A 14103-nucleotide genomic window follows, 5' to 3' on the forward strand; every position below is an offset into this window, starting at 1 on the left:
GAAAGTTTTGAAAAAAAAGTAAAGCTCATGCCCTGGGGCTTCTGGGAGTATGTACAAAATACAATAATTAAATTAAGTCCAGCAGTTAAAATTCCTCATAAAAAGAAAAAGCTGGAGCGCTTCCCAATGGGGAATGCTTGACTTAAAAGAAAGGTTTTACTCTGTGGCCTGAAGGTCAACAAACTGGGACTCTGTGGGAATGTATAAAATTTCTTAAAGGGTTCTTCGGTCTTTGTTTTGTTGAAAGAAAATAAAAGAGTAAAAAGGGACAAGTTTTGAAAATTCAAAAAATGAAGGTGCAGTCCTAAAATCATCATGATTTTTATAAATGCAGCACCGGAGGCTATGAAAACACAGTCTTTTCTGAGTACTAATCTAACACATATGCTCTTTGAGAAGGAAGGAAAAAGACCAATGGCTCCGTTTGAACAAACCATTTTAAAATGTTCTCGTTTTCAGAGGCAGTGCATGCAAATTCATGGCCCATTCATTTGCTACTTATTTTGGAAATATTTACCTTAAATATTCTCATAAATATATTTCACAATTTAAAATTCCTTAGATGACACAAAGACTAATTGATTTTTTTAAAAGGTTTTTACAAAGCAGAGTTGTAAAAAATTATTTTGGGGGGTCACATCCTTAGTTATCTAAAATGGAATGTTTATCATAATTTGAAAATATCTGTTTTTGTAAATAATCACTTATTGCTACCTCTCTGGTAATGTTCCCCTCCCCACCCCCAAAAGGAATATGGCTAAGAATACGTTAGAAATCAAATTTTACGTTCTTGAACTGTGTCACTTGTAAGTATCATGAATTTCAGGCTGCATACTCAAATAATTTCTACTAAAACATAAAGAACCAGTAATTCGGGATCCCTATCTTTATTGCTTAAATAGAATCTGAATGTTGCCTTTGCATTAGGACAGCATGACCAAATGCAGGACATTAGGAATAGCAGTTTTGGCAGCAATATTTAATTTACTGAATAATTAGCAGCCTCATTGGCATTTCTACTTTGATTCCCAAAGTACAATATTAGCTGTCCTCTGCACTCGGGCTCTCTGCAGTAAAATGGGCTAATATACTTCCTGTGCCAAGTTCACAGTAAATGAAGGACTATGGAGCAGCCTGCAAGCAGCTTGCGATTGAAGATGCTAGATTTACTTCCAAAACATGGACACAGAATTAGAAAAAAATTTTTTTTACCCCATTTTGTTTTCTTTCCTGTATTTGTTGATTTTGCATTTGGAATGGCAAGGGGAGGAAGGGAAGTGAGACTCTAAGGAAAAGGGAAGTGGAAGCAGGCCAACAGCAGACACAGGGACTAGAGAGGGGAGAAGAGACAGAGAATGAAGGGCAAGGAGGAGGGCTGAAGCAGTGAGGCCAGAGCCAAGAGGAGGCCCAGAGAGCTAATACGGCTTGGTGAGTACACCCTCTGTCTTTGAGGGCTACATCCTGCTCCTTCATCCCTCCACTGGGATTCCTTTCTTTAGACCACCCAAGACATCCTCCAGCCACTTAGACCAGTCCTCAGTGGGCAGTCACGCAAAAGTTTGGTCTAGGGAGTGATCCAGGGCCTACAGGAGCCAGGGGGCCATGGAGGCCCACTTCAAGGTGGCATTTGCCTGGTGGTGGAGCTTCCTGACTGCGTCTGATGCGCAGCTGTTTCAGTTGCGATGGGCTCAAGTATCTTTGCTAGGTCAGGCATTGTGTCTGAGGGAGGCAGTCATTGAAAACGAGGTTGCAGGGGCCCCTGGCTGGCTCTGTCGGTGGTGTGTGTGATTCTTGATCTCGCGGTTCTGAATTCAAGCCCCATGTTGGGCATGGAGCCTACTTAAAAAAATGAAAAAGAGGTTTCAGCTATTTTCTCATTGTTTCAAAAATTTATTTGGAACTTCCTTAGTGGGGAACTTAATGTAAAACCAGAAATCTGAGGAGTTCTTGTGTGTGGAGCTGTGTGGTTTAGTGGTTTAAGTTTGAGACATTTGTTGTAGGCTTGGTTTTGCCAGCTGTGTGACCTTGAGCAAGTCCACTGAAAGGGCCAATATTTGCACAACTCCAGGAGGCATACTCACATTGCATTTTTTCTATGGGAATGGAGCCCCCTTCAGCCAGGAATCGGTACTGCATAATCTTCTGGAGCTCCGGTGTCCTCTACAAAATCAGGGTGGTTGGAAAGAATGATAACATGAATTTGTAGTCAGAACAGCTCTATAGTGAGAACAATTTCCATGGTCCAGGAATGGGACTAGGAGGTTCTGAACAACAACAAGAGAGCCACAAAGCTCCCCTGGAATGGGCATGGCTGTTGGGAGTGTGCCACCACGCCCAGCATGTCCAGGGATCGGTCCCACCAATATGTTCTCCTGAGAGGACATACCCTTCACCGGCCAATAAAAGCGAATGAGAAAATGGGGTTCACCTGATAGAAATTCATTTTCCAGCCAGCTTTGCTGCAGGGGAGGGGGTGGTGGGGGTGGGTTCCTGTCCTGGACTGCAGCCCAGGTTCAGCACCGGGATGGAAATTATTTAACCTTTCCTGAATGCCTGCTGTGCACCAAACCAAGCATGATGCTAGTATTTTCTAAAAAGTACCATATTTATTTATTTATTTATTTATTTATTTATATTTATTTGGCATTCATTCTTCTTTAAAGGTTATTTTTTTAAATCGTGGTAAAACCTACACATCACTGGATGCAGGCTGCCTTGAAAAGGCTGAGACCCTGGGCAGCTGTCTGCAGCTGAGGCAGATGCTGAAGGAGGAGCTGACAGCTGGAGGCTGTCTGCTGACCTCCCTGTCCCGGCCGGCTGAGCGAGCGAGTGGGGACGGTGGAAGGGGCACCCGGGTGGTACATTTCCATGCCACTGTCTCCTCACAGCAATGCTTAGAGTTAGGTCTTATTATTCTAGTTGAAAAAACTGATACTCCGAGGGAATAAATGACTTGTCTGAATGTAACACAACCTGGTCATCGGAAAGCCAGGATTAGAACCTAAGTGTCTGATGGAGGAAAGACTCTGTTCCTAATTCGAATGAACACGCTTGCAGCGAACTCTTTTTGGGGGTGAGAGATGAGCAGGAGAGGGATGTGGAGATGCATGGCAATGTCCAGTATTCAGGGCATCCACACTCTTTGGGGGACACACACACAGAACAGCAGCCATCTGATCCAGTGCAATGGAAGGACTGGGGAGGGTCAGCAAATCATCTGTGGGGAGTTGGGGAGACCTCACAGATGTGACCTCCACGGTATGTCTTGAAGAATGGCTAGGAATTTGTTGGGTGTGACCAAGAGGAAGGGGTTGCAGCTTATGCATAGGCTTTGCAGAAGAGGGTCAGGAGATGCAGCCAGTCCTAGTCTGGCTGCAAGTGGCCAGAGTCATTTGGCAGAGGTGATGTGGCACTGGTGTGGAAATGCCAGTGGGGCTGCTGGCTGTGGGAGCTCCCTCAAGCCAGACTGGGAGATGCATCTCAGAGTTCCCCCCCACCCCGGCCCCCCAGAAGTCACTGCATGAATTCCAGTCCCTGGAGATCCACTGGAGGAAACGGGGGTGCTCCTTTCCTCATTTGGGAGTTCGGATTATTAACACAGCTTTCCTGGAGAATCTAAGCCAGAAATTCATGTTAGTTTTTACGTTCTTCCTTCCATGGAACTCAAAAGAGCCCATTAAAAAAAAAATTAAGCCACATGCCTAGAGTGTGTAGTCTTCTGAAGAAACTCTCCACCACAAGGCTATCTGAAATGGAATGTTCATTTTTCTCTTGATTCTTTTACTGTGTCTGAATAACTAAGGCAATTTATTCATTGTTTCAAAACAAAACAGAACGCAGCCAAACCAGCTACGAGGCATTAGGTAGACCAAAAAAAAAAAAAACAAAAAACAAAAAAAACCAAAAAACAAATCCAGTTTCTTGTCACTGAATTTCTCCCCTATCAGCTCTCTCACAACATGTAATGAAGGGAATCTTGAAAATTCTTTCCAGGGCTTAGAGTAACCTCTGGGACCAGTTTTCTATATGTTTACATGTTGCACACACAGTGTGAGAAATTGATTTTGACCAATGGAGAAGTCTAACATAGTTACAGGGCTCCCTCTGGGTCAATAGGCACAGGTGATCGAGGGTGAGTTTTCTATCCTTTCTGATAAATAGAAAACTTTGTCTTTGACTTAAGGTTCAGCATTTAAACCAAGGGAACTTCCTTGGTTCCTGAACAAGAGCTCATACTGGAGAAAGGCGCCTCCGGTTGGCCAAATTCTGTCCTAAGCCGAAGCACAGCTTTCCAATTCCCTGTGTATGGCCAAGGGGAGAATGGGACAAGAATGAGTGTTTGTTCCCTTAATAAGTCTGACAGGCTGTCTACAAACTGACTTTACTCTTCAGACTTCAGGCAGGACTTCCGGCTTCAGAACTGCAGCCTGGCCGAGCTCCCAGAGACCAAAAGAGGAGGGGAGAAGGAGATAAAATAGGTGAAAAAAGTGGCTGGTTTTCCAAGCATATGGTGTGTAGTTTTTCAAACGTTTTAAATTCTTAATCCGCACCTCTCTTGTTACTATCACTGCTATAGTCAATGGCACTTTTGGTTGCCGCATTTGACATTATTTTACGCCTTTGCTCTTCCTTTGACTTCACACAAGTGCGTTTTAATTTTGAAAGAAAAGTGCATCCGGAACCAGTCCTACGACTTCCATACTAGCTAGCTGTTTGGCACTGGGTCAGGCTCAACAGATGTTTGTTGAATGAATAAACGAATGAATGGATCCTCTCAAAAAAGTTCAGAGAAATCTTTACTTTCGGGAAAGTTTTCTTGTTTGTTTTGTTTTTAAACTCGTTATTATCACTTATAGTATCCTCTATGGATTTGAGAGGGAAATTGGCAAAGTTGGTTTTTGAATCTTTTGAAGAAACTCAAGCAAAAAGCAATCTAAAATGGAATGCTCATTTTTCTCTTGATTCTAATACCGTGTTAGAATATCGTGGGAAATTCAACTCAATGACTAAAAGCAGCGGGACCCGAATCCTCCGCAGGTCCCTCTGGCCACGAATCCGGATTCGAGCCTGACAGACTAAGGGCGCGCGGGGGTCTGGTCAAGGAGATCTGGGCCCAGGAGATGGGCCAGTCGCTTGCAGGGTCCCTAGGGCTCGTCCTTGCGCCCGGCCCAGGCGCTGACTTCGGGGCTGGAGGGACATAGGGTCGGCCGGTCCCCAGGGTAGGCGCGAGGACCCCGCGCAGGTGTCGGGCCTGTGCGCGGGGTGCGCCAGGGGTGCTGGGGGCCTGGGAGGCCCGAGAGAGACGTTATTGTTACACTGTAACGAGTCTGATTAACATGCTCCTGACACTTTCCCTTAGTTTCTCCGGCTCCTAGCAACAGCTCACAAAGGCGCGGGATTGTCCCGGGCTCCGCGGGGACACGGGGCAGCCTTTGATCTGCCACCATTACAGCGGAGCTGCGCGACAGGCTCGCGGGCTCCGGGCGGCCCGCGGCGGGCGGGCGGGCGAGGCCCTCAGTCCCGGCCCACTGGGCTCCTCCGATCCAGGCCGCGCCCCGCCGGGAAGGGACGGCGCGCCTCGGGAGGGCGCGCGCGGTGCCTCCGGGGCCGCCAGTATCCGCGTTCAGGTGTCCTCGCGCGCCGCCGGCAGCTCTCGGTCTTCGGGAAGCGAGGGTGGCTGGGGACGCCGGCTCCGCGTGTCCCGGCCCCGCAGGCGCACGTCCTTGCGACGGGGCGCGCTGCCCGGGCTCGCCGAGCCCTTCCCGTCGGAAGAAGCAAACACCGAGCCGTTCACTTAAAAATTTAAAAAGAAAGGGCGCGAGCGACAAATCCCTTGTCTTTTACAAGACTTGTAAACAGTTTTTGTTTTTTGTTTTTTTAAATAAAAAAATCTGCAGGCTTCAGTCCGCTTAGCTGGAACGGGGTCGGATCGACAGCAAAGGACCACAAAAGGCGCTAACGACGATTTCAGTTCCTTTCCAAACACATCACTTTATGTCGTTGGCAATTCTTAACCGATTCGGAAGGAAATATGCTGCCATATAATTGCTGGAATGTAAACAAACTACCACTACCAACATCCACAATCACCCATCACAGTACAGCAAAAAGCTGCCCGGTACCACGGCGCAAGCCTTCAGGTACTAAGTTAGGTATTTTAAAGTTAATTTCTTTGCCATTTTGTTCGCTCTCTTCGCCCTCCACCCCCGCCCTGATTTAAAATAAAGCGCGAAAGGAAGATTAAAGTTTTAACATTTAAGTGTTGAGCTGTTCTAATTACTTTCCTCCACTTTCCCCCGAAATTGCAATGTGAAAACTTCGCGGGGGAGGGTCTCTGGGCTGGGAGGACGGTGTCCCGGAGCCTGGGGCATAAACTCCGCGGTGACAGACCGGTTCGGTGCCCCTCCCCGGCATTAATATGCACAAGATCCTGCTGGTAATCTTATAACCTGTTTTGTAGGATCAATTGCCTTCCAAGTACTAGAGATAAAAATAAAAACAAAAACGGACGACAGTTAGCTTTCCAAGGTGAACGGAAACCATAAAACCAGAACGTCCTTCAAATTAAAAAGCATGTATTCTTTTTTTATCCTCTTAAGACATCGTTAGAAAATATAACGTCTCCAGTGAAGGTCAGTTTTCCCAACAGGGGCAGAACTATTCAGGGGTTGATGTGTTAAAGATGATAACAGGTATATTTTAGAAAAGGAAAAAAAAAAAAAAAACCAACAAAACAAAAAACACAAACCTACATGGTCTGTTCCATTTGCCCAGCAAAATATGGCAAGCAACGAGCTACTTTCAAATTCAAATAGGAGGCGGTGACGGTGAAGTCTTCTTGAGGCAGCTTTTCCCAGCCTGTCCCTGGAGAAGCAGACCTAAGGGCAGCCAGCGGTTCAATACTTGGAAATCTGAAGGGAACTGCACCCAGATGCCTGGGAAATTCCCAACTTGTGCTCACAGACAGTGCCTGACTCCACTGGAGTTTCCCCTCACCATTTCAATAAAACATGATTGTACTGATATAATCCTCTATACATTAAAATGAGGTTGTCACAGATTGTCATTAAGACCTCAGTAAAACAATGAAGACATTATTGGGCACCCCCCCTCAGGCAAGGTATTAGGGGAATAAAACAATCTACACCACACGGGTCCTATTGAGATTAATGAAAAAATTATGCAAAAAAAAATCTCAATTTCATTTTCCCGTGACAGGGCTTTGCATACATACAGTCAGTCCTGCCCTGCACCTGATGATTTATTAAACTAATCTACAGTGATCACCACTGATGTTCTCAACTCAATCTTGTCCTGGCTCATTTTCTAAGTAATTGTTTCTCATTAGTTCTGATAATGTTTTAATAGTGTTACCCATAATTTAGCCCCCAAGAATTAATAACAAGGGGGTGATATGGCGAAGCAGCTTGTGATGAGCTACACAAAATATAAACAGGTATGGTTTTTAATTAATCAAATGGCTGCGATCTCCTCTTCTTGTAGTCCATTGCTAGCTGGAGGAATTCTGGATCCTGGAGCCCAGGATCTCTGACCCTAACTAAACCCTCTTCTGGGGCCCTCGTTTAGGGTTTCTGCTCAGAGTGGACCAGAGCAGACTGGTCCAGATTTTTGGCTCTAGTGGGTCCTAGTCTCATGATTTTACCATAATTGGGAACACAGGGTTACGAGGAAGATCATAAATGCGACATCTGGGTGTCAGGTAAAGATGTGGTGACCAGTCAGTCCCACATTGTAGGGGATCTAGGAATCCACGGGTCTGTTGGTCATGGGGGTGGGGAGTCCTAGCCAAGTCCAGGCTCTCAGCACCACCCAGAGACCTTACTAAGTGGACTGCTTTTCCCGAGGTCCCAATGCTTTCACCCCGGCATCTGAGGTTCCCTCAGAGGGAGGGCTTGGCTCTCAGTGAGCCCCTGGCCTGAGGAGGTCTACCTTAGGGTTTGGGGGCTGCCTGTGTAACTGGGGTGGAGAGATGCCTGCCCTTTCATCCTGTCAAAGCCTCCACCGGTTAACTGCACCAACACACAAGAATGGGAAAGGGCAGTTGGGTTGAAGTGGGGGCTGCCTGTAGGGAAGAAAGAAGGAAGGCTTTTATTTTCTTGTAAGACAGGCGCTGTGTAGGCTAGTTCTAACACCCTGAGGAGGAGGTGTGTGTAAGGGACAGGTCAGGATGAGATGAGGCCTCCCTTTGCTTTCTGCCTTCTGAGCAGTCCCCCTGTGTCTGTGTGTTCTGAGCAGAGGGGTCTGAACCAGGTCTACCGTCCTGGATCACCCCAGTGCACACCTGGCTGCCAGCCTACGACACACAGCTGCGACAACAGTGGTGGTGGTGGGTGCTGCCTCTCCTGTGACTGTTGCCCGCTGCCCCTGTCTGCAGGCCTGAAGCCCAGTCTGACGGGAGGCCGGTCTTCCCACATTGGCTGAGATGCCATCCTCCTCCTTCCAGCCGCCCCATGTGAGGATGGGGCTAGCTCCTACCTTCCTTTCCAGCTAACTTGGGGGCAGCACAGGACGACCAAGGTGAAGAGTGACAATGCTCTCATGAGGGGCTAGAGAGAGGGGTGCACAGAGGAGAGGAGACCCACAGCCAACGCAGTCCAGGACCCCAGCTTAGCACATCCCATCCCTGCTTAAGAGCTGTCTACTCAGATCCCAGGTCTGGGATTATTAGTTGGTGTTTCAAGAATGTGTTTCCTCAGAACCATCCTGCCTGGATCCAGTTCCTTCCCTGCCTGCCTGTCAGAACTGAATCATCCCCTTCCTTCAGTGCACTGGGTGGGCGGGTGTTGCAGGACGGTGTGTGGGCCTCTCCCACTCTGCTTGAGTTCCATGGCACCCTTCCTTGTATAACCTTCAACTCTACTTCCCTCTCAACTTCCTGTAGGAACTGGAAGAGGCAGGGGCAGAGTAGACCCCTGGCTGGGCCATACAGTAGGGGCCATGGAGGAAATAAACAACAAGGGCGTAGGAGGGGTGAAAAATGAAAATAAAAAAACAACTGTTTTCTATTTACAAATTTAAATAAACAGAACAGCCTTCCCCGCGGTGTTTGTCTAAGAGTAGCAGCTTTGCTGCTGTGTAGGTCATGAAAAGGTTGGTGTAGAGTTTAAAACTTCCCATTCTGTTAATTTCTTAAAGAACAGTCGTCCAGAGTCTCAACACAAAAGCTCATGATTTAATGAGGAGCAGAAACAAAATCTCTGATTGTTGGTGTTTCAAATTTCATTGGCGTCCTCTGGCAAACACAAGTTGATCCTTCCCAGCTTCAATACCCTTTAGCCTTCAGTATAAGAGCACACGCTGAATAGGGAAGAATGGCTGGTTGTTATGTTTATTTACCCTTCCTACAAGCTGGGTTAACCTCTTCAAAACAGCTTTACTAAGCCCGTTAACCACACCGCCCATATGACCTGCAGCAGCATCTCTAATGTGATGCAAATCTCGCAGGGGACCATATGCACCAGCTCTGCCGCATTGTGTCTTCTTAGAGGCTACAAGTTTATTGCTGAGGGGGCCCTGTCCCGGCCATACATTTACAGGGGGAAGTGGCCTCAATGGCAAACAGTTAAATGGGGAAATTAAGGGAGAGAATGGATGGTCTTGTGTTTCTGCACATTTTTTTTTAATTGCTGTTAACTGTTGACCCAAAGCATTCACCCAGGATGAGGGCTTTCATAGTTCTCACCTACCCATTCAAATGTATGGATGTTTCATTTTGGGAGGTGGAGGTTAAGAGAAATCAGTTTTGAAGATTTATTTTTAGAAGCTATCCGATACTTAACTTTTCTATGCCATCTCTCATTTTATCAGATTTCTAGTGAAATAAACATAACCCCTTCATTTAATGACTATTTTTTAAGACTGGCCTTAAATTATTTACAGCATCGAGTAATGAACAATGTGGGAAACATCTAACGTGAGAAATGTGAAGGGAGCATACATATTCGAGAAAGATCTGTTTCATTAAAAACCTAACATCCCCCCAGCCCATCTCTCTCCACTATTTTACCTCCCCGTGAAATCATAAGTGCGTATCTGTAAGACATTAATGAGCAATAAAGTCATAAGCTTGGAACCAAAAAGGAAGAAGTTCATTTTTAGAGGAATAACTGGCCAGTGAGATAACACACACACACAAATTGTGATTAACATGAACTGTAAATGGGAGAAAGGTTCCAATCTGGCATACTAACAAGTTGCCTTGAGTATTATGGTTTGTCTTTAAGAAACCCACTGTATATGTTCAGCCCACCTGATGAGAGCTTCATTTAACAGATCATTTTTCCTTGACGGATGTGGCAAGCGTAACAATGTTCTGGGCTTGCTTCAGTAATGGCATGTCGATCATACTCCCTTGGAAAGTAAAGGCTCCCTGGAAAACAGAGAATACAAACTTCCTGAAAGAATGTTCAGAAATTATAGGCTTCCTTTCTGTGCATACTTGTACAAGAACATTTTAGAGTCTACCTGAATTACATTGGCTTTCCTACCCAACTTTTGAGAAAGCCAAAGTAAATTACAGGGGAAAGATTTATTTTTTTCCTCCTAAAGAGGGGAGAAAAAAACCCTTCAGCTTTTTAATGGAGGGGAAAAGCATCACACAGAAGGTATTTGAAACTGTTCATTTAACTCTTGAAATCAAGCAGAAAACAACTATGGAAGGAAAATGCAAATACTTCCTTACATAGTTTTTAAAATATTGCATAGAACTTTAGAAATAGTAATATGCTCTGGTAACTGATTGTTGTTTGAAAAAATAACTGTATGATCAGGTTAATGGCAAAATGCTTCCTTCTTGTAATATAATTGAGGGGTAACACTATCATGTGATGAGAAAATGAAGGTAGGATTGTACGCAATAAAAAGAGATTCCTCTGTTGGCACAGATGTGCAGAAGAGGACTAGAGTGACAAGGGACATGAGCCTGTAACAAAGAAGTCACAGGTCTGTTGAATGGTGAGTCTGGAAAGAATCTGAGATCTCCTGGTTTATCCCCATTTTATGGATAAACTTTTTCAAATACCTATTGAATGTGTCATGTGATCTAGGTCCTGTTCTAGATGAGGAAACTGAGGCTCAGTGTAGTTAGGTGATTTTCTAAGGTTGCGTGACTAGGAGAAGTTAGAGCTGGAGTTAATTCTTGGGTATCGGAACCTCAAGCCTTTATCAGAAACCCCCATATTAAGGTAACAAGGTAGTGTCTTCACTGCATCAGAAAAAGAAAAATTAACTGGACAGAATGCAGTATGCGTAGAATCTGAAGCTAATGTCTGGTTATTTACATTCTTTTAATCACTTCTTCTTGCTGTTTACAATCACAGTTCTTCTTCTCTTTCCTTCCACCCGTTGGCAAGGATGCTGGTGGATGGGAGCAATCATAATCCTTGCTGATGGTCCATCTGTATATACTGCTGCCCATTTCTAATCTCAAAAATACCATCTCTTGACAGACAATGTTGTCATTACTCAAAAGTTCTGGGATGGGTCTCCTGGTTTCTCTGAAAACCCTTATCTCCCACAATTACAAGAGTTACACATAGAATGGAGATTTTAAAAAGTGGCAGGGGATCCTTAGCAATGACTTTGGAATTTATTTTTCAATCAAGAGAGATTTAAAAGGCACTGGGATTAAAGTTTTCTCCAGTGGGTACCTAACCTTCTCGGCCTTAGAATGGTAAATCTGATTCACATGAGCACCTGTGCTGGCCTAAAATCCTATACCTGAAGTCATTTTCCAACCCTCTTATTTTACTATTTATATTTCTAGATGGACTTTTGCCTAATTTCACTCGGCCTAGAGCGAATTTTGGTCATCCCTGTGACCATGATGAATTTTATGAATTCAGTTAGAAGTTCCAAGGATGTTCTGTGGGTTAGCATAGCATGTGAAATCAGGGTGGGGGACTCATGCTGTTTTACAAGGCAATAGTCTAGTTTTCTTATTGGAGTAAATGATGAAGACCAAAGGCCTCCTGGTTATCTGCCCACCAAGTGGATTATGGCCCTGTAAAACAGCACATCTGTCCTGCTAAGGTTTAAATAATAGGCTGGAGAGATGAAATTAGAATAGATGCACATGAAATCAAAACGATGCACAGAGAATCAAAATGATGGCCTTGGGTTTATGCCATGTTTCCCAAATCTGCTTTGGGTTCCACATGCACATCAAAGATGCAAAATATTTCATGGAGATCATTTCTTTCTTTTACAGTGGCAGAGTTTGCTTGGCTTCCTTCATTAAGCCTAAGCTGAAAAACAAAGTTCAACATCTATAATATGGTTGGGGTTTTTAACATAAGGCTCTACATGTGAAATGTGAATGGGTCTGTCGGTTAGGATTTAGAAAAATGCAGTTTGTCAAATGTTACTTGGATTTGTGGGGAGGGTTTGAAACAGTCCTTAATGAATGATTAGAGATAAGTTTCCATTTTACAGCCCAGTGCTTTCCTGAGAAATTGGCATACCATTTCAAAAAGTATAGAGAACCTCCATCAGCTGGAAGATTCAGACTATAATTTGGTTTAAAATGCCTTTAAATAGTAACTTATTCACAGTTAACTACCTTAACAACCAGGACTACAACAACAATAATAGCTATAATTTTTTGAGCAGTTGCTAGATCAGGGACTGCGCCAGAGACTTGACATGCTTTATTTCATGTAATGCTTGTAACAACACTATTAGGTAGATACTATTATGCAACCCTAAAAATTTCTTTTAAAAAATTCTTTTTAATTGTGGCAAAAACACATAGCTTAAAATTAATCACCTTAACCATTCTGACATGTACACTTAGTAATGTTAAGTATATTTGCATTGCTGTGCAACAGATCTCCAGAAATGTTTCATCCTCCAGAACTGAAACTCTGTACCCATTAAACAATTTACTCCCCATCCCCTCTCTGGAAGCCCCTGGCAGCCACCATTCTATTTTGTTTCTGTTAAACGTTTTGTACCTATCCTCATTTTATAACTGAGGGAACTGGGGCACAAAGGACTTAAACTTACACATGCCTGCCCTGTAGCTACTGAGTATGGAACTGGGATAAAAGCCAGCTCTAGCTGATCCAAAGGGTGTGCTCCAGGCTTATACACTAGGCTTATAGATTGAAAAGTGTTTTTTCTTTTCTTTTCTTTTTAAAGATTTTATTTATTTATTTGAAAGAGAGAGAGAAAGAGCATGAGCTGGGGGAGAGGCAGGGGAAGAGGGAGAAGCAGAATCCCTGCTGAGCAGGGAGCCCGATGCCGGGCTCCATCCCAGGACCCTGGGATCGTGACCTGAGCCAAAGGTGGATACTTAACGGACTGAGCCACCCAGGCACCCCTAGATTGAAAAGTGTTTTCTGAGTGGGTTTCCTGACCAACTGGATCAGAATCATCTGAGGGGGACACTAGGGGACGTGGCTTGTTAAAATGCATATAGGGCCCCATCCTATACGGTTTGATACAGAAGGCTGGGGGTGGAGGGTTGGCCAGGAATCATCTCAGGATTCTAAAGCACATTCGAGTTGGAGCTGTTCTGTGTTTTCGCTCCCCTGCTTAGAAATAATTAGGCTGAGTCTGATATGGATCCGACCTGATCCTTGCCCTCTAGGAGCAGTGTGCTGGAGGAGACAGGGAAGAAAAGCAGGTGCCATAAAATGCAACAAGAATTAGAAAAAAGGCCAGTGTGATGAGCACAGAGAGATCTGATGGTCTGAAATGAGTGCCCTTCTTGTGCACTCAGGGTCACTTTTGCCAGTTCGTACTGTTTACGTGGATATGATACTGTGTTCCTAGCGCATCTCATGCATTCCTGGCTAGAGCTGCCATGGAGCTCTGTACGCAGTGGGCTCTTATTCAACTGTTACCTATTGAGTTATTTGTTGTAGTAAATCACTGGTCAATCACTTTGGCATATTTTACTGTACACATATTTAGGGTTTCAGACTCCTGGAAGTGAAGGGCAACACCATCTTAGCATACGTGTTATCCGTATAGCAAAGAAAACAATTACTCTTAGGCTATAGTTTTTCTAACAACTCAGTTATTGCCCGTTGGTAAGACAAGCATTGAGATAACATGAATTCTGCCAGACCTGGAAGC

At 44.6% G+C, this 14103-nt stretch overlaps 1 protein-coding gene across 9 annotated transcripts in view; it reads right to left on the reverse strand.

Annotated features, from left to right (window-relative positions):
- CLYBL (citramalyl-CoA lyase) overlaps positions 1 to 14103 on the reverse strand; it is a 282103-nt gene that overhangs the window by 30917 nt on the left and 237083 nt on the right. For 6 of the 9 annotated variants that reach the window (XR_008957608.1, XR_008957607.1, XR_008957606.1 and 3 more), the window contains exons 8-9: positions 10271 to 10390; positions 2082 to 2160 (exon numbers count right to left, since the gene is read on the reverse strand). Coding sequence is in view for 3 of the 9 variants with exons in the window: in XM_026493537.4 (XP_026349322.1) it covers positions 10295 to 10390 (96 nt within the window). In the remaining 6 variants the exon portion in view is untranslated. Of the gene's footprint in view, positions 1 to 1869; positions 2161 to 9171; positions 10391 to 14103 lie in introns of those variants that run through there. The other 3 variants (XM_026493537.4, XM_026493535.4, XM_026493534.3) reach the window with 3 other exon arrangements.

This window comes from Ursus arctos, unplaced genomic scaffold (genome assembly GCF_023065955.2).
Source record: "Ursus arctos isolate Adak ecotype North America unplaced genomic scaffold, UrsArc2.0 scaffold_10, whole genome shotgun sequence".
Classification (NCBI taxonomy): Eukaryota; Metazoa; Chordata; class Mammalia; order Carnivora; family Ursidae; genus Ursus; species Ursus arctos.